Raw genomic sequence first — 20,160 nt, 5'->3', positions numbered from 1 at the left:
TCTATCGTAGGAGATCGGGCAAAAATTAGCGCCCTTTTTATTTCTTTTTTAAATATCTTTTTTTAATATTAAAATCGAATCTAATATATTTTTTCATTCTAAAAATATCTTATTCCGGCGTTATTTTAAAAATAATTGTTATATTAAAAATATTTTTTTATCAATTTATTTAAAATTATCAATAGTATTACAGCAATTATATTTTTGAAGTTTTAAAAATAATTTTGATCGTTGAAATTAATGAATAATATTTTAATATAATATTTTATATATAGTGATGCAGTAAAATTTATTGATTTGGTTGTTTTGAATACGAACCAGATTTAATAGACTATTAAGAATTAGGCATCCAAATATTATAAAATTGGTAAAAGAAATATTAAATGTGTAGTAGGAAAAAAATATTTAAAAAATCCTAACTCTTATTATTGATGATTAAAATTCTTTAAAAATCAACTAAATAAATATTTTAAATAGTCACATGACTCTAACTCTAGGAAAGGCAAAAATAACCTCAATTATTAAGTATAAATCTTTTAAAAAATAGATAATTTTTTTAATTTAAAATTGGGGTGTTAATATAATTTAAGCTTTAATAAATACATATATGAGCTTCGATTTTTTTTATCTATTATAAATTTTATGATTTAATATGAGTCAAGAGTTATGATATTTCAAAATTTATTTATTCATGATTGTTCATGATTGTTGATCTAAATGGTCATAATACTCTAAACTATGTTGTTTTGTATCATAGGATGAGCTATTTTTATTTTAACCTCTTAAATGTTACAACAACAATGAAATTCAAAAAGCAATAAGATAAAAAAATTATAAAAATTTGTTTTAATGTTAAAAAAAAATAGATGAGACTGAGAAGACTTTTTGATTTTGATACAAAAGCTAATAAAGAGAAAAATATAGGGGGTAAAAAAATGGATTTGACTCATCAATCCGATATGGATCGATCTGAAAAATATGGAATTGAGATGGGAGGTTTTTAGATTCAGATTGGGAATTTTTGGGTTGAATTTGATGTGAATTGATTTAAATTTAAGGTTTAAAGGTTTTTTTAGGTTAAATCAAATATCATTTATTAAGATAAAAGTAAATAATTATTAGAAAAGTAGTAAAAATAAAGTTTGATCCAAATCGATCGGATTATTTGGGTTCAAATTTATAATTTTTAACTTAAGTTTGAGTTTGAGTCTAAATTGGATTCAAATTGAAATTTTTTTATAATATCTTTATTTCGATCTGATTCATCCAAATTGATACCCTTACAAAATTAACTAATCTATTATTATTAGCATCTAGATTTTTTATAATAATTTAGGTACTTAGTTTCATGTAACTAATCTTAGACTTAACTCGATTAATATTAAAGTTAAAGATATTTTTTTTATTGATCTATAAAGTAAATTTAAAATACTTATACACTACGTATTAACATTTAAAATATTTATTGCATATCATTCATGACTTCTTCGTCAAAGTGTAACCTCCTTCGAGTCAGGAGGAAGGTGACTCAAGCAAAGCTAAATGAATGAACTAATTGAAGAAGCTTCCAGAAAAGAATAGAACTGATGAAATTAGTGAATCATTTATCCACTCCGTTCCCTTCTGTCCCACTGGTATATTGGCGCGGGAGAACCACACGTGACATCTCACGTGACCACAAATCTGGCTGGTATTTAATAATAATAAACAACGAGCTATTTAAAGGTCGCGGAGGGATCTTACGCCGGTCTTTTGCTCCTCTTCCTTTCGAGATCCCAAGCTCCAAACCGAAACCCTAGAAGGGAAAGGAGGCAACCTCCAATCCTACCGCAATCTGCCGAGCTCGACCCAGTCATCGCCCTGCGTCATCGCCTCGGCCGCCCCTCGGATCTGCTTTCAGGGTTCGGCGGATCTCTAGCTCTATCGGAATGGCTGCCTCAAGCGTCGACAGAGCCCCGCTTCCCGCTCAAGTGGTAGCGGATACGTCTCCCTATGTCACTTTCATTCGATGCTTTCCACCTTTTTGTGTCTTCAGTTTGTGATCTGATGGCTGGTGGTTCAGGTGGGCAACGCCTTCGTTCAGCAGTACTATCTCATCCTTCAGCAGTCGCCGGAGCTGGTGCATCGGTTCTACCAGGAGAACAGCAAGCTCATCCGACCGGATGCCAACGGCGAGATGAGTTTGGTCACCACTATTCAGGTGAGTGCTCTTAAACCCTAAGTTTTGGGCTGTCGTACATACGTTTTAGAATGAATTGGTTCTTTCTACTGAAGGTATCTTATTTTAAACTTGTCGATGAATGGGATTTAGGCGATCAATCAGAAGGTATTGTCGATGGGTGTTGTTAGAGCTGAGACGAAGACGGTGGATGCTCAAGAATCTCTCGGTGGCGGGGTGACTGTGCTTGTGACTGGGTACCTTACGGGGGCGGACAGTGTTAAAAGAGGCTTCACTCAGTCTTTCTTTCTCGCGCCCCAGGATAAGGGTTTCTTTGTGTTGAATGACACATTCAGGTTTGTCGAAGAGGACGAACACCAGCAGAGGAACCAGGGTAATAGTGTTGCTGTGCTGCTGCTGCACCTTGAAAAGCCTCAAGGCTTGATCTACTTTTTATTGGTTCATTTCAAAATCTAAATGCATTGTTTTCTTCTTCCAGGTTTCCCACCACAACAAGAGCAACACGACCCAGACCAAACTGTCTCGGAAGATGACGATAAGTTGAACAGTGGAGAAGTCTATAATCCTCCAGAAGATGGTCAGTTTGTTGAACACGAAGAGCCAAAAGAAGAGGTGATTAATGAAGTTCCAAACAGTTCCCAGGGTGTGGTGGTTGAACCAACTCCTGTGACTGCTCAAGAAGACATGCCAAAGAAGTCATATGCTTCAATTGTGAGCTGCTAATTTAGAAACATGACCATGATTGTTGTGTGTCGTTTTTCTTCATAATCCATTTGACCATGGGTGTTGCTTGTGTTTTTCTTCATAATCCATTTGTTTGTTTTTTTCTCTATCTAAAATTATGCATATACTGTTTCTTTCTTAACCATTAGTTTTGTAGATCAGAAACTTAAACCATAGCCTTTTCATCATTGGTGCATTACACTTCTGATTAATGAAAGTAAATGCATGATCCATGTAGGTCTTTATTTTTAATGTAACACTCCTTAGTAATCATTTCATTAATAATTCTTATTAAAGCTAAATGGCAATCCTGTGGCAGTCTCTATTTAGCATTCAACCTGTTGATCATTTTATCTGAAGTCTAATTGGTGTCCATATTTTTGTTTCAGATCTTAGCATCATAGATTCATATGAAGAGCATTAACTTGATGACCCACCATAAGTTAAATTGTTATAATAGGAAACTTAACCGTGTTTATCTTGGTGTGACTATTTTATTCCCTTTCTATTATCTATGAAAAAGACAAACACCACCAAATAGTGTGTTTTCTTCCTTTCTATTGTGAGCTTATAACCATAGACAAAGAATCCTGATGTCAGTAATGTTTCTGAAACATCATACATACACTTATGTTAATAAATATATCTGGAATTGGCTCAAATTTTGTATGCTGCAACATGGTTCTTGATAATTGGGAAATAAGACTAATGTCTGCTAATCTGGTTGATGGTACATGGCCAAGTTCATCGAGTATTCTTTCATTTGGAATGACTGTTATTGCTTTGACTTTGCATTCTCTTTTTTAAAGTAATACCTAATACATATTGCTTTGACTGTTAATTAATTTTTTAAAGGCACGTATGTATCTTTCTACCAATTTTATGTTTCAGACAAACTACCATTGCCATATTTTTAAACATGTTAGCCTCAACGAATTGGAGATGGCTACATAGATTGAAGTTGAACTCTGTCTGAGAATGCATTTCTAGTAATATTCAGATATTTTAGGTCAATTCAAGTTACATTAACTAGGATGTTTCTCTTTTTCCCTCTATCTACATTAACACCTTCCATTTCAATCAATTCATCTAACTATAGAATTTATTGGCTATCTTTAATCATGTGCATATCATCTTAGTTTTGTGTTTATGTTTACTTTAAATTCCTGTGGGCTTTGATATATCATGACAAAAGTCTACTTGCCATAACATGGAATGTGGATGCAGGTCAAGGTTATGAAACATAATGCTCTGGCATCAGTTCCAGCACACATGCCATCTAAGTCAGCATCAGTTAGAGCAGAATCCCAGGCAACTACTGCTCCTTCAGCAGTTCCTGTAACAGATGTACCTACCACCAATTCTGTTAGTGAAGAAACCAGCAATGCTGTTGAGGCAGAAGGTAATAACGATCTATGTTCTAGCTTAATTGACAGTTTATCAGTGTATTCAGAAGATTTTCTTATCCTTTATATGCATCTATTTTAGCTGATGGCCATTCCATATTCGTGAAAAGTTTACCATTGGATGCAACACCTGATCAACTTGAACAGGAGTTTAAGAAATTCGGCACAATTAAGCCAGATGGCATACAAGTTAGGAGTCACAAGGTTCTTTTCTATTTAAAAGCCTTCAATATATAATTTCTGGCTCCTATAATTTTTTTATTTGTCATTATTTTTGAATATACATTTTGATTGCCCACAGCTACAAGGTTTCTGTTATGGGTTTGTAACATTTGAAGCGGCAAGTGCTGTCCAAAAGTCTTTGGAGGTAATTCTGAGCATGATAAGTTGAGACAACCTTATTTATTAATTGCATGCTGCTCAAACTCTGATTATCTGATGTTAGTTTTTCTTTTCTTTTTCATTCCCTTGCCTCAATTTATCTTGCCCTTATGATTTTTCAAACAACCATAATATCCATGTCAATTGTGGACCACAATGGTAAAGTATTTTGCATAATTAAAGTTGTGTGAGAGTCACACTTAGGCTACACCTTAAGATAATAAAAAACAACAAATAGCCATCGTCATTATATTACATGTTTGATGGTTGATATCTATTGATATTAATTCATTGCTATTGAGTTGCTTGCTCTTTGTATTTTATTCATTTGGCATTAAGACCTACTAGAATATATCATGCTTGAAACGTTGAAGTGCCAATAAGAAACTGTGTTCTCTGGACCCATGCTAGAAGGTTTAGAATGAATTTGGGCTCCTGATCAAGCTATTGAAGTCCCCATTTGACACCTGATTGCTGAAGTATAAAGAACCTAGTACTGTTGATATTTAACAACCTATATGATTTTGTTGTTTGAATCAAATCTAAGAGCAGGATTTTCCTTAACATTTAATTATCATTGAAACTAATAATATATCTAAGTGGTACATATTTATGCTTCGAGCTGTTTCTTGTTTTGTGGGTTTCTGGCAACTTTGTTGTCGTCTTAACTTTCTTCTAGTATAAATGATAACTATTGCCCTTTTGCTTCTTGACATTTTCTACACATCTTGCAACATATCATAGTCTTATCCTAGTTTAACAGTCATCTGCATCTCAATTATAGCTGCTGTGATCCAGCAACCAGCATCATGATATTGGATCACAGATTTTATGTAAAAAATGTGCATTGTAATCGATCAAACCTTTGTTACAACTGGACCATTTCAAGTGAAACTGCTGGAAACTGGTCAGAGTAAATAAATATAGTGCCTATACGCTCGATAAATCTCCATATTGAATCCATTATTTTCTGATGTAGGCCTCGCCCATAATGATTGGTGGTCAACCAGCTTATGTGGAAGAAAAGAGGATGACAGGTTCGCGAGGTAAGTGTTGCGTACACTTTTTTTCATGCCTTTGCCAGTAATTGTTACCTTCACATGGAACATTTTTTCCCATGGAAATAGTTACCATGCAAAGGCAAACACAGGTTTGCAAGAAAATATTTCGGTTATTTTTTCTTTTTTCACTTGGAATATTTTCATGAGCAGTTTTTAAATTCCTCTTTTGTTTTTTTTGTTGTCTTCATCAGAAAGTGAGCAAGTTATTGTGTTGTACTAATGATTCACTCCACGAGTTGGTGGCTATTAGCTTTATGATTTCAACTCGATGGATATCTTTGCATGGTTTTGTTGTCTGATTATGCCAAAATTTGATTGCTGCAGTTGGTAACCGAGGAAGATATGCATCTGGTCGAGGGGGTGGGCTACGCTACGATACCAGAGGGCGCAATGGCTACAGTGGCGGAAGGACTTATGGAAGAGGCGACTATGATACCACAACTGATTTTGGAGGACGAGGTGGTGGTAGGGGAAGGTATCAGAACCATGCAAATGATGGTAGTTATAAGAGGGTTGATCGTATCAACTCCACTAGTAACCACGGAACTGGTGCTAGCTTTGCAATTGGAGTACCTACCAAAAACTAAACAATCAGGTTTGCATTTCCATTTTGATGTTAAGCTTAGTTTTTAGTCGCATATATGCCTAAATGAGTATTTTTGTTCCTATTGATCCAATAACAGAGCTTACCGAGTTTTGTTTTCCACTATATTTTTTACCAGCAGTAGGGACGTGAAAATTTTCGCTATCACTAGCATTATCACTAGCTTCCACTATAGGATAATTTTGTAGTTTTTCATTCCATTTGTAAACTAATTTATGGATTATGATAATTTGTTCTTGCGACTGGTCATGATCATTATCTGGCTGAATCTGATTGAAATAACTTCGAAAATTGTTTATGCACTAGAAGTAGCAATTTTTTATGCCAACATCTTTCTTCCTCGACAACATTTGTCCTTTCATGGTCGTGTGTGCGGTCCCTCTTTTGGTGCTGCAATCTAACGTCTTTCCATGTCTTTGGTATATGGATTCCCCCTCTCCCATGTCTTTAAACGAATGTGTTGCGCTGCGCGAGTTCACAAATCAAATATTGTTAAATTTGAGTTCTGTCTGATAATATTTTCTAGATCTAAATTAGGCTCTAACTAACGGTGTAACGTTTCATAGTCAACATTTCAGAGTTTTCTCTCCATTGGAGGAAATTAATTCTACAGCAGTTAGGAGCGGAATGCATTATGTGAGTATCTTATCACTGGACTGTAGCTTCGGGGCTCCTTCTGTCTGATTTGAACTTGACAACACATGTTTCTGTGCTTCTCAATGATTGAGCTGCATGTTATGCAGTTCGGCGAGGCTGTGGAGTTTTCTGGGACATGCATAGAAGAAGGTAGGTGTGAGTTTAATAAATTGCTTCGAGCCATTGACGAACAGTTGGGCAGGGAGGAGAGTTGGACGGATGTTGGGAGGCATGGCCAATAGTGTTCATACCATCATCAATTTCAGCCATGGACTGTGGTTGTTAGATCTTGACCAGATTCTCTTTCTGTTTGTTTAGCTATCGTTTTCATAAAAAAAAATCATACTGTTGGAAACGTCAGATTACAAGTGTGTGATAATAAACTGTGTTAGATGGATCATCAATGTACAAATTCGGCAAGGAGAAAGAACTGGAATTGGAATATTGCTATACTCAAGATCAAATTGATTCACCAAGTGCGGTTGTTAGGTCTCGATCGAATTCTTGTTTGTTTATTGGATTCATGTACAGGAAAACAATGTTCGAAAAGTCTCTCTCTATGTATATATTAGTGGGGCATCGGAGTTATCTGACTAAAGAGCTAAGTGAACGGAGTGTTGAAGAGAAAGAATGAACTATAGGTGGTCGAACATTGAACAGGAACAGGACAGGTAGACTTGGATGATTAGGGTGTTCTCCTTAGGAACTAAGGTGCTAAGTTTTACGATCCCGCGAAACAGGAGATGTTGATCTATATCATGCCTTAGGACCTACTCGACCAACCCTGATCAACCATATTGATCGACACCGAAGACTTTGCACTCAAAGAAAGATCTACTTCCATAATACCGTTAGACATGCTTTCAAAATTAGTATTGCCGATTCGGTCGGGCTCTTTCGATGTCAATCAACCATATACAACTTAATCTAAAGACATCTAAATTCCACATCTTCGAGCCTTCATCTTCTTTCAACGAAGGTGAGTCTCAAACTCAAAGACCTCGACTTATAAGAGATCTACCTGAAAAACCATGCACATAAAGTGTTGATTTTCGCAAAATATTTGAAATTTATAAGACATTAATTGCAAAAATGGGAGAAGATGTCTTCAAGTTTGATTGTAAATCTAATCTAATCAAGAGGAGGAGACCTACGTGACATGAGAATGCCGTGCTGCCTAATTGACAGACTGGATGGAAAATTCAATAAGAACTAACAAGTGTTGAGAAAGCAACTCCTTGATGTGTGCCACTGGAAGAAATAATGCCACAATCACGGATAAGATCAAAGCCAAGTAGCAAACCCTAATTCGACATCACTCCTCGTAAATATTAGATCGCGGTGCGAGTTTCGATTCATTCGATATGCTTCCTCCTCCTCCTCCTTTTCTCTCCGAATTAAGGGGCAATTCACCAAAATTTACCTTCTAATTTTTATTGATTCTAAGTTCGATTTGTTTGAATGGAACTCAACTGTTTGGGCATCATTAGATCTTAATATCTTCTTAAGCGATTTTTAAAATGGATTTGCGTGTGGTCTAACTCTAAATGGCGGGTAGCTTTTTTTTCTAAATTTTAAAAATTACAAGTGCTTTATGGTAAATTTCCCTAATTATCTAAAGGATGCATCTATGGTATTTCCAATCATCTATACCATTAAAATTGAAAATTAAATTGAGATAATAACAAACCGAAATTACAAGTGCCGTCGTATCTCTTACTTGTTGTCGGAGAAGTTCCTACAGACGCAACGGAGTCTTTTACAAGAATGGATAGCCACCGGATCTTGATCTTAGTGGGGAAGAGTTTAAGGAAGAAGAAGAATTAACAAATAATACTCAAATGATTTTGACTTTTTTTAATATCAAATCCATCCTGCAAAGTTATCCATCATAAAATTTATTACCAGTTAATAACTCATTAATATTAACAAATGGATTATTAAATCTATGCATTCAATCACTTTTAATACAAATAGTATTAGATCATTTAAGAGGATTTAATTTTAATAATAATTATTATGTATTGTTAACTATCAAATTGAGATTTAATCCGTTGTCGCAAACAAAAAAAATTAAGATCTATCCAAATTTAAGTAAAAAAAAAATGAAAAAAATATATATATAGTTGGCGTGTGTTGTTCACAAGAGACGTGTGGTGAAGCATGAAAAATATGTCACTTGATAAGAAATTTGGCAAAGCGATGTGGTGGCCGTGATTGGCATGTTGAAAACCACAAGGACTCATTTTATAGCTGGAATTATTTTTTTTAAAAAAAATATTTTTAAAAAAATATTTTTTTTCAAAGTTTTAAAACCGTAGAGCAATTTTAGATGAATATTTTTATACTAATTTCTAGCATATACTTGTGTTCATATTTTATTTTTTATTTGTAAAAAAAATCATTTTAAAGCAGTTTATATTCTTCATATATTATTAATAAAATTCATATAAAAATGCTGTATTTTTTTAAAAAAATTAAATAAATATGCTATTGGATTAATTTATATAAAAGCTGGATCAATTTAACTTCAATATAATCTAAATATTCAACTCTTATGATTAATCCTAAAGATCGATCTTACAAACTTGACGTCGTAAAATTTTCAAACTTCTAAAAGTATAACGGATTCTTGATAATATTTGAATCCTCACTTCTTGCTATTGCACTCTATGTGAGATTTAAATTCTCACTAGAAAATTCATCTTATTTCTTTCTATCTCTTTTAAGAGAAAAATCATTCTTATTATTTATTCTTGATCATTTCTTTTATAATTATATATGAATGGATGGTTTTAAAAATAAGATTTTTATTTTTTATTTTTACCCAAGTCTCAACAAATAAAATACAAAATTATTGCCAAAAAGTATTTTTAAAAAAATGGTTTACTGATTTATGAATAAATATATTCATTTAATTGAGCGGGTCGTTTTAGTGGTCAAATTCTATCCTTTTAATGCTGTTTACAATTAAGTCCCCGGAAAATACTCCTTGATCCAAGCAAACCTATAATAATTGCATTCCTTGACTTCTCATCCAATGATTGCGATGTCAAAATAAATGCATTTAATTATTTTTTAAAAATAAATTTTCATATTTAATTATTTAATTTATGCACGTATAATATTTTTGACTAAAGTTATTAAACATTGAGTAGTTTTATTAAAATTATAACAATATGAATATTTAGAGATCTAAAAAATAATACTATATGACATAACTTCCTAACACAACAATATAATATTTTGATGTCCTATATAATAATTTTATTTAAAATTATTAAAATATGGGCAATGCTCTATGTTTATTTTGAGACATGAATTATAGAAGAAAAGAAGTTCGTAGTCGCAAGACAAGAATTGTACGGTCACGCGAGGTGACTATGTAGAAGACGACATCGTGGGAGATCACTCGTGATCATGAGAGCAATTTGCGACTACGAGATGAAAGATGATTACTAATTTAATCAGAGGATGAATTTTTAAATCTGTCTATCTATTATTTTATAATAAATAAATAGGGTAAAGGATAAGTAGTCCATAGAAAATTTTTCATACGAATTTTTTTTAAATTTTTATTTATATCCTCCAAAATAAATAAATAAATCAAGGTATAGGGATTTAACCATACAGTGTAAATGTCATCAGGGTAAAAATAATATTGTATAAAATAGTGGGACCAATATAATATTCCTAATGTACTAATTATAATTTAATAAAAATTAATATAATATGAATACCAAATCTCATAAAAATAAAGTATAAAAATCAAGGCATTATCCTGGATTTTGATTGAATTTTTCATAAAGTGTAAGTCCTTATCAGTTTATAGATCTCAAGTCACGATAGCATCTAAGCTGCCAGTGGTTCTGTTCCTGAGATGAGATTGATTTTGTAGTCTATGGTACTTTATTTGGCTCATAGATAAACATACAAATGTTATGATGTTTGAATATGTGAGGCTATGATGTTTTGATATTGGTAGTGTCATAGGTTTAACGTAATTTCTTGCGTGATGGATTATATGTGTGTGCTCAACGGCTAGTACTGACTATGATGATTTTGATGTAGTTTCTTGCGTGATTGATCATATATGTGTTCAACGGTTAGTGCTGTCTGGGCTATGATATTGATCTTTTGATTGTACATTTGAGGGAGTCTAATATCTCTTATTTTATCTATATATAAATCATTTTTCAAAAAAAAATATAAAAACATGGCGCCTTTTATTTTTATTTTATTAATTTTTTATGATATATGTTTTGTTTTTATTTTTAATAAATTATATATATATTTGTCTCGTTAATTTAAATTGAATTTGTTTGAAATTAAGTTTTAGCATTGGATTTGTTGCTCACCTCTTTTTCCTCTTTCGTTCGTCTCTCTCTCTCTCTCTCTCTCTCTCCATCAACTGTTTCCTCCCGCTTCGACCTCATCGCCATGGAGAACGACGCATTTTGGGGCTCCAACTGGCATTCCGCCATGGGCAAGAGACCGCCGTCGATGAGCTCCGCCGCGGACGGTCAGTCGCTGCCTTGCTTCGTCAACGACGCCGATTTGGAGACGGCGCTCAGCTCCCTCGTCTCTTCTCAGTCCTCCCACTTGGCGGCCTCCTACGGCGCCGAGATGCGTGCGGTCAGCGGGCGTCTGGGAACCATCTGCAACTCCGGTGAGATCTCCTTGGTCTCTCAACTCCACAGCGCTCACAGCTCGTGTTACAGCACCCCCTTGAACTCCCCGCCGAAGCCCAACCTTTCCGCCCGGGATCACCCGGTGCAGGGCAGAGGAGGATTCCCAGGGCCGGCGAATCCATCGCCCGGAGGCCAATTGATGCCATTATCGGCCGACCCGTGGTTCGCGGAGGGCGCCGCGAGGCTTTCACGCGGCGGAGGGATGAGTTCTTCCAGCTTCGCGGGGCAATTAGGGATCCTCCTGGAGACTCCCGGAAAGCTGTCGAGAGCCTCGAGCAGTAAGTCTCTCGCCGGATCTCGGATAGGAGCGCCGGAAAACGGGAACGAACCCCGGGTATTAGGCACCGCCCTGATGGAGATGGAGACGAGGTCTCGATTTCGGGGATCTTTGACGCCGGAGGCATCTGAGCTCGGCAATGGCCGGGAGGAATCATCGATCGAGGAGGCATCGTCCTTGAGAGGCACCAGCGATAGCAATGCCAGGAAAAGGAAAGCCGTCGCCGGAAAAGGGAAGGGAAAGGAACCACCGTCAACCTATTCCACCACAAATGTACGACTAAATTCTCTGTTGTTGCTTCTTTTGCTAAATTTGTTGCAATTTCATACCTTTAAAGCTTGAGAACTTCAAATTTTCCAAGTCCAGATGACAGAGGAGAACTCTGATGCAAAGAGATACAAACCAGGTGAAATCAATGCAGTGGTTAAGATGGAAACTGAGCAGAATGGAGATGTGGACGGAGAACCGCGCAAAGAAGATGATAATAAGGCGCCTGAGCCGCCGAAGGACTACATCCATGTGAGGGCAAGAAGAGGGCAAGCCACTGATGCTCACAGCCTAGCTGAAAGAGTCAGTAGCTAGGAGAATGAATCACCATTAGTCTGCAACTTTTATTGCTTGTTTCAGGTTTCAATTCTAATGGCTGCCCTATTTCATCAGGTGAGAAGAGAGAAGATTAGCAAGAGGATGAAGTTCCTGCAAGATCTTGTTCCTGGTTGCAACAAGGTACTACTGAATATGTTGCCTCTGCAAGTTTCAGGGGTATTGGATCTTAGCTAACTCTTTCTGTAAAAATTTTGTGAATGGATCATGGTTTGCAGGTCACTGGTAAGGCCGTAATGCTTGACGAAATCATAAACTATGTGCAGTCGTTGCAACGGCAGGTCGAGGTATCAGCATTTTAGATTGCATAAATTCTGATCAACTTGTGATGTGAAATTTTATTAGAATCCTTTTGATTTTTGGTCTTAGTTCCTTTCCATGAAATTGGCTACACTGAATCCCCAACTCGACAACATGGACATTCTCATTCCTAAACAAGTAAGCTTCCACAAACTCTTTATGCCCAGCCCAAGTGATGCCTGCCCTAATTGTTGTTGTGTATCTGTCAATTAAGATGTATCAAGGACATGGAACTATGCTGCAGCCAGTTTATCCTCCAGAAATGGCAAGTGCAGCATATCCATATTCTCATCAGCCTCAGGTATCCCCTCTTCAGGGCATTGAGACTTCAGACCTCGAATCACAGTTCGTAAATCCCCCTTCTCGAAGCGTGCAACTAGCTCCAATCTATGGATTCTCAGATGCTACCTCTCAGGTAATGAATGCAGCCATGATGTGGATGAGTAAGTTTCAAATATACAAGTTGGATCCTTTCATGAATGCAGCCATGATATAAGTTGTTTGATACTTGTCTTGCTATTTATCTTCATAGAGTTCAGTGTGCCAATCATAATTCTCGATTCAGGCTTCTCTATGAATTATATATCACTTACCAAAAGAGTGCTACTCCTTTCTCAGCTTGGTGATTTTTGCGAAGAAGACGATCTGCAAAGTGTCGCTCAGATTGTCTTCCGACACAACCAGGAGACTGCCTTCTCCTCTGCAAGTTTGCACGGTAACTGTATCAGATAACTAAGGATTAAGTCATACTCTTAATGCAGAGGTTTATGTCTTAACTTTCCAATGCAGAGCAAATGCAAGCAAATCAGATGAAAATTGAACCCTAACTTCTGTGATTCCAGAATAAAAGAGAGAGGCCTATGTGTATAACCCCCAACATTTGTTCCACAAGTGCATCATAAACTTTTAACTAGTGAGTAACGACCATTTATAGTGCAAGATTGTAACAATCGAAAGCCGAGGCAGTGGAGGAACTATGTATGATGATGATGATGATGATGTAGTTTTGTATAAAACCTAAAATTAAGGTAGTGTTTTTCAACACATTTGATAAGCAAGTGCTGTGACTGTTATTTGCTTCATGATTTTTGTTTGCATTTCAGTATGGAGCTACCTTATATTTCATGAAACACTTCCAGCAGTCAAATGTCCTGCATGAAACACAACCAAGTTACTTCGGGCAGCCGATACAACCAGTTCGGTCGAGAATCATAGGGAAGATCGATTGGATCAGAATTGAGTTTTCACTCCCAGCCGCAGTGGTCCAAAATAGAAAGTGTTCTTCCATTTAAGCTGGTCCATGCTCTGGTAGATGGTGAGTAACCATCAAGCTCAACCTTTCCACTGTTTGTTGTAGGGTACCATCAAGGCTTGAGCAACCTCTTCAACCTAATATCCTAAACCCTAAAATATTAGTCGACCAATTCAGGAGGTTCAAATCGTAAGCTAATCGAGTGTTGTTCTGATGATTGATTAAAAAAAGACGTCCTTTGATTTTTGTCAAGTATAAACACAAGTCGTAAGCTAATTGAGTGTTGTTCTGATGATTGATAAAAAAAAAGACTTTTGTCCTTACTAAATAAACGATGTCATCGACCAAAGAAAAATAAAAGTGCAAGACTAAAGACATCGTTTTTGTTCTATCCCAGACAAAACCGTGGGCTCGCAGTGCCACAACCCCCAAATCTTTGAATCTTCCTTTGTTTCTCTTCCGACTCTCAATTGTTTTTTCTATGGCTGCTTAAGAATGTGTATAAATTCTAGCAAATTTAATGAAGAAAGACAATTAAAGAGACCATGTGAAAATAGATATTCATTGACCGATGACTTAAGCACCCAATACATATGATCATTTAGGTTCGACTAGGCTTGAATTGCGATTCGAACCACATAACCCAAAATCGATCGATTCGGTCCAATTACCCTAAGTAAGTATAATTGTTCCTTTAATGAATTCTTAGAACTCATGATAATCTAAAAACCTATGACAAATCATGATAATAAGGTTTTTTATTTTGAAGATTATAATTGTATATAATTAAAGCTTAACATATTTAAATATTTCTTTAGGTCAATTAAAGAAATATTTGACATATCAAAATTCAATCAAAACACGCTAATTGGATCTGATCAAACCTAGAAACCAGCAAAAGGAAAGAAGAAGACTAATAAGGTTGGCAGGCCTCCACTGAACAAAAGACCACCATGTGAAGGCGCGTTCGCATACAAGTCCAAAAGCTTCCTCCACTTCAAATTTTTTCTTAGTTAACTTTGGCCCGTCGGCTCAACGCAGTTGATTCACATGAAGTAGATTTGTAAAAGTGAACAAGAGTCGATTTTCGAGAATTTCATCATCCTAAAAGTAAGCCCTCTCTCTCGTATAGGCCTACGTATCTAATTTACTTCTCTATAAAGATGTTTGTAGGGTCAATCGCGTGGAGCACCCGGGATGACCTTTTGCGGGATTAGTTAACTTTGGTCCAACTTTAACGGTCCGGACATTTTGCTCGGTTCTCTTTCACGCATAATTGAAAAGCTCACGAAACAAAAGTTAAAAATTAGGCACTATTTTTTATAAGGAAATAAACTGAAAAAAAAAATCGTGTACGATATTGCTCCACAGGCGATGATAATGAAGGAATCACTAGTGCATAAGATTCCCGTTTGAAAGTTGAGCTTCTACGTTGTTCCACTCAAATCTCGACCATTTATTTTGTTAGTGTATGTATTGTGTTAAATATATATATATATATAATTTTTAAGGCAATAAAGTTATACACAATTTAAATTATCATCCTCTTATTTATTCCTCGTGACATGTTTTTTTTTATTTAACAAAAGATGAAATTCATCATTTCAATAGTCTCACACGATTGACCTTACAATCATTTATGAGGAGGTAAATCGAGAAACTACAGTTGACTATGATGGAAGAGGACATTGTCTTCTCATGATACATGCTTTATTTTTCTGTAAAAAAGTGGAATCTGTCACCCTAACAATCCTATACGGTCCTCATGACATGCTCTAACAAGAGTAAAGTTGTGTTTGATTAATCGGATCTATAAAGATTTTAAAAAGACGAGGAAAATCAGGATTTAAAAAAATGAGGAAAATACATTAAGGTGAGGAAAGACAAAGAAGATATTGATAAAATAGTTTTAATAAGAAAAAGTGATATAATTTTTTAATTCATTTTTTACTTTCTAGTCGACAAGAGCCTAGAACTAATGCTTCAAACTGTTGAACACATTTACTACAAATAATAATAATAATGAAGAAGAAGAAGTAGAAGAAAAGTATTAAAGATTCAATTAAGTGATTATATATCATGTTTGATCAAATCATAAATTCATAATGGTCCTGGTATTTGAAATTTCTAATATCCAAAAAAAAAAGACATGAGAAAAGTCAAGCCGCTAATGTCATATGGGGTCAAACTCCCCTTCCCTCCGTTGACTCGCCTTGGTCAAACCAAAATCACAACCTTCTTCCTCCCTTCCTGTGCCCCTGTTCCTTGTCCTCACCTAACTCCTCCCTCTCTCTCTCTCTCTCTCTCTCTCTCTCTCTCTCTCCACGTCATCCGCGGCCTCGTTTCTTCACCCTGTGGATATATACCACGCCAATCGAATCGGCTCCATCGCCAGAGAACATCTTTCCTTTGATTGAATTCATTTTTCTTCTCTTTCCTCGGTATCGATTGAAGCTGTGATGGGAACCGTCGATGATCACCGGGAAACTGACACCAGCAACACGGATGGCGTCGGCTTCAGTGGCCCTCTCGGCAAGCGTGGCGGCATCCGCAGTAACAGCAGCAGCAGCCGCAGGAGCGCCCGCTTCAGCCTCTCTGCTTCGGCCGCCGGCGCCGACGAAGAAGACTACGTGGAGATCACCCTGGACGTGCGCGACGACGCGGTGGCGGTGCACAGCGTCAAGACGGCCGGCGGAGCGGAGGCGGCGGAGGACTCGGAGATGTCGCTGCTGGCGCGGACGCTGGAGCGGCGCTCGGCCTCGTCCTCCGCGTCGTCGAGGTTCCGCCAGGTGTCCCAGAGGCTCCTCCGCCTCGCGTCGCTGACGAAGCGACCGGTCGCGGAACCCATCGACCGGTCCAAGTCCGCCGCGGCCCACGCGCTGAAGCGGCTCAAGTTCATCACCAAGGCCACCGGCGCCGCGGGGTGGCCGGCCGTCGAGAAGCGCTTCGAGGAGCTCGCCGTCGACGGGCGACTCCACCGCTCCCTGTTCGGGCAGTGCGTCGGCATGAAGGAGTCGAAGGAGTTCGCCGGCGAACTGTTCGACGCCCTGGCGAGGAGGCGAAGGATCGCCGGCGACAAGATCACCAAGGACGAGCTGCGAGAGTTCTGGGATCAAATCGCCGACCAGAGCTTCGATTCCAGGCTCCAAACCTTCTTCGACATGTACGATTTCTTACCCTAATTAGTAAACACACACCGAATCTTGCAACTAATGAACGTGATCTACTGAGTAGGTTGGACAAGGACCTGGACGGAAGGATCACAGAGGAAGAGGTCAAGGAGGTGATTAACTCAACTGCTCATCTTTCTTTTTTCAAGGATAATGAGCAGCTAAACTCACGAATTTGAATAATTCAACAGCTGATCTCGCTGAGTGCATCGGCCAACAAGCTGTCGACGATCCAAGATCAGGCGACGGAGTACGCCGCCCTGATCATGGAGGAGTTGGACCCCGACAACCGCGGCTACATCGAGATATATAATCTGGAGATGCTGCTGCTGCAAATGCCGAGCCAGTCGATGCAGATCGGGACGACGAACAGCCGGAACCTGAGCCAGCTGCTGAGCCAGAAGCTGCGGCCGGCGAAGGAGGAGAACCTGGTGCGGCGGTGGTACCAGCGGTTCCGGTACTTCATGGAGGATAACTGGCAGCGGGTGTGGGTGATGGCGCTGTGGCTCTGCATCTGCGCAGGGCTCTTCGCCTGGAAGTACGTGCAGTACCGGCGGCGGGCGGTGTACGAGATCATGGGCGCCTGCGTGTGCGTGGCCAAGGGCGGCGCGGAGACGCTCAAGTTCAACATGGCGCTCATCCTCCTCCCCGTCTGCCGCAACACCATCACCTGGCTCCGCACCAGGACGCGCCTCGGCCGCGTCCTCCCCTTCGACGACAACCTCAACTTCCACAAGGTGATCGCCGTCGGGATCACCGTCGGCGTCGGGCTGCACGTGATCTCCCACCTGACGTGCGACTTCCCGAGGCTGCTCCACGCGAGCGACGAGGAGTACTACAGCTCGATGACGGACTTCTTCGGCGACACGCGGCCGGACGACTACTGGTGGTTCGTGAAGGGGACGGAGGGGTGGACGGGCATCGTCATGGTGGTGCTCATGGCCGTGGCCTTCACCCTGGCCACGCCCTACTTCCGGCGAGGCCGCGTCCGGTTGCCCAAGCCCTTCCACCGCCTCACCGGCTACAACGCCTTCTGGTACTCGCACCACCTCTTCGTCGTCGTCTACGCGCTCCTCATCGTCCACGGCTACTTCCTCTACCTCACCAAGAAATGGTACAAGCGAACGGTGCGCACACTGAAACAAACCAAGCATCTCTTCTTTCCTCCTCCCCTGTTCTCAATCCACTGACTCCATCTCCCAGACATGGATGTACCTGGCGATTCCGTTGATCCTCTACGCGAGCGAACGTTTGATCAGGGCGTTCAGATCGAGCATCAGGGCGGTGAAGATACTGAAGGTGGCGGTGTACCCCGGCAATGTGCTGGCGCTCCACGTTTCCAAGCCGCAGGGATTCAAGTATAGAAGCGGGCAGTACATCTTCGTCAACTGCGCCGCCGTCTCCCCTTTCCAGTGGCATCCATTCTCCATCACCTCTGCTCCACAGGACGACTACATCAGCGTGCATATTCGAACGCTCGGCGACTGGACTCGGCAACTCAAGGCTGTCTTCTCGCAGGTCCGTGCACTGTAGTCATTGCTTTAGATTTCCAGTGGTAGGTCTGTTTGAGCTCTGTTTTGCGATATAGGTTTGTCAGCCGCCGATGGGAGGGAAGAGTGGGCTACTGAGAGCAGACTACGATGATTGCAGCAGCAACGGACTCGCTCCGAGCTTCCCGAGAGTGCTGATCGACGGGCCGTACGGGGCGCCGGCGCAGGACTACAAGAAGTACGAGGTGGTGCTGCTGGTGGGGCTGGGCATCGGCGCCACCCCCTTCATCAGCATCGTCAAGGACATCGTCAACAACATGAAGGAGCTGGACTCGCTCATGCTCGGCCAAGAAGACGGCGGCGTCGGCGGCGGCAGCGACGCCGAGAGAGACGTCAGCCGGGCATCGACGGCGTCGTTCAAGACGCGGCGGGCGTACTTCTACTGGGTGACGCGGGAGCAGGGGTCGTTCGAGTGGTTCCGGGGGGTGATGAACGACGTGGCGGAGACGGACAACAAGGGCGTGATCGAGCTGCACAACTACTGCACCAGCGTGTACGAGGAGGGCGACGCCCGCTCCGCCCTCATCACCATGCTGCAGTCGCTGCAGCACGCCAAGAGCGGGGTCGACGTCGTGTCCGGCACGCGCGTCAAGTCCCACTTCGCCCGCCCCAACTGGCGCAGCGTCTACAAGCGCATCGCGCTCAACCACCGCGACAAACGCGTCGGTGAGCCCAATCACACAAACTTTTCACAAGATTAACATTAGAATTTATTCTAAATACGTGCATTACCTGCGCTTTGAAGTGACTCGGTGTGCGAAACAGCCGTCCACCTTCTTCTTCTTCAGAATTAATCCGGCAAAATTCTGAATTATAAAGGAAAAAAAATATTAGAATTCCAATGTAACTCGAAGGGCTTTGGATGTTGCAGGTGTGTTCTACTGTGGAGCTCCGACGCTGACGAAGGAACTACAGCATCTAGCGCAGGATTTCTCACACAAGACCACCACAAAGTTCGAGTTCCATAAAGAAAACTTTTGATGCATCAGTTTTGTCAGAGCAGTGGAGTTGTCTCTAGATTTATATGATTAGATTCTTATGGTTTATAGTTCACATGGGCAATACACAATGTACACTAATATGTGTAGTAAGAGATAAGAAGAAAGCAACCATCAGTTCAGAAATTAGTTAACTAACTGTCTCAGACTGAAAATGATTAAACGATGAGGTCAGTGATTGCTGCCTCTCAATTGTAGGAAACTATTGGGGTGTAAGCTAATTGGCATCTATGGACGCTGACATTGATGGAGAAAAAATTGGTACGAGCATAAAAGGCATGAGAAAACTGAGAAGGTTGCTTGTGCGATCAATCATACAACAAAGGAAT

The 20,160-nt window shown here is 39.6% G+C and overlaps 3 protein-coding genes across 6 annotated transcripts; all 3 read left to right on the top strand.

Annotated features, from left to right (window-relative positions):
• The first annotated feature begins 1,746 nt into the window (after positions 1-1,746).
• Positions 1,747-7,434, top strand: LOC141826594 (nuclear transport factor 2-like). Of its 4 annotated transcripts, none has more exons than XR_012601644.1 (11): positions 1,747-1,973; positions 2,063-2,200; positions 2,312-2,552; positions 2,658-2,890; positions 4,130-4,304; positions 4,391-4,512; positions 4,610-4,675; positions 5,669-5,735; positions 6,075-6,345; positions 6,933-6,990; positions 7,098-7,434. XR_012601644.1 is itself a non-coding variant. In XM_074713854.1 (10 exons), the coding sequence occupies exons 1-9, from the start codon at positions 1,929-1,931 to the stop codon at positions 6,335-6,337; spliced, it is 1,350 nt and encodes a 449-aa protein (XP_074569955.1). In that variant the 5' UTR covers positions 1,747-1,928; the 3' UTR covers positions 6,338-6,345; positions 7,098-7,433. The 4 variants fall into 4 exon arrangements, 2 of the variants coding, with proteins under 2 accessions (XP_074569955.1, XP_074569954.1); XR_012601643.1 differs by having other exon boundaries at positions 6,921-6,990; XM_074713854.1 differs by lacking the exon at positions 6,933-6,990 and having other exon boundaries at positions 7,098-7,433.
• Positions 7,435-11,365: 3,931 nt separating this feature from the next.
• On the top strand, positions 11,366-13,856 carry LOC141827567 (transcription factor bHLH62-like). The gene is made up of 8 exons (XM_074714846.1): positions 11,366-12,231; positions 12,325-12,528; positions 12,619-12,684; positions 12,780-12,848; positions 12,931-12,999; positions 13,076-13,276; positions 13,480-13,576; positions 13,651-13,856. The coding sequence occupies exons 1-8, from the start codon at positions 11,431-11,433 to the stop codon at positions 13,686-13,688; spliced, it is 1,545 nt and encodes a 514-aa protein (XP_074570947.1). The 5' UTR covers positions 11,366-11,430; the 3' UTR covers positions 13,689-13,856.
• Positions 13,857-16,460: 2,604 nt separating this feature from the next.
• Positions 16,461-19,965, top strand: LOC141826128 (respiratory burst oxidase homolog protein B-like). Its single transcript, XM_074713376.1, has 6 exons — positions 16,461-17,276; positions 17,348-17,396; positions 17,475-18,410; positions 18,487-18,801; positions 18,872-19,499; positions 19,705-19,965. Exons 1-6 carry the CDS (start codon positions 16,573-16,575, stop codon positions 19,812-19,814), a joined length of 2,742 nt encoding a protein of 913 aa, XP_074569477.1. The 5' UTR covers positions 16,461-16,572; the 3' UTR covers positions 19,815-19,965.
• The last annotated feature ends 195 nt before the right edge of the window (positions 19,966-20,160 follow it).

This window comes from Curcuma longa, chromosome 4 (assembly GCF_044706935.1).
Source record: "Curcuma longa cultivar G26 ecotype Majalengka, Jawa Barat chromosome 4, ITB_CL_G26_1.1, whole genome shotgun sequence".
In the NCBI taxonomy this organism is placed as follows: Eukaryota; Viridiplantae; Streptophyta; class Magnoliopsida; order Zingiberales; family Zingiberaceae; genus Curcuma; species Curcuma longa.
This window is presented reverse-complemented; position numbering and strand designations above follow the sequence as displayed.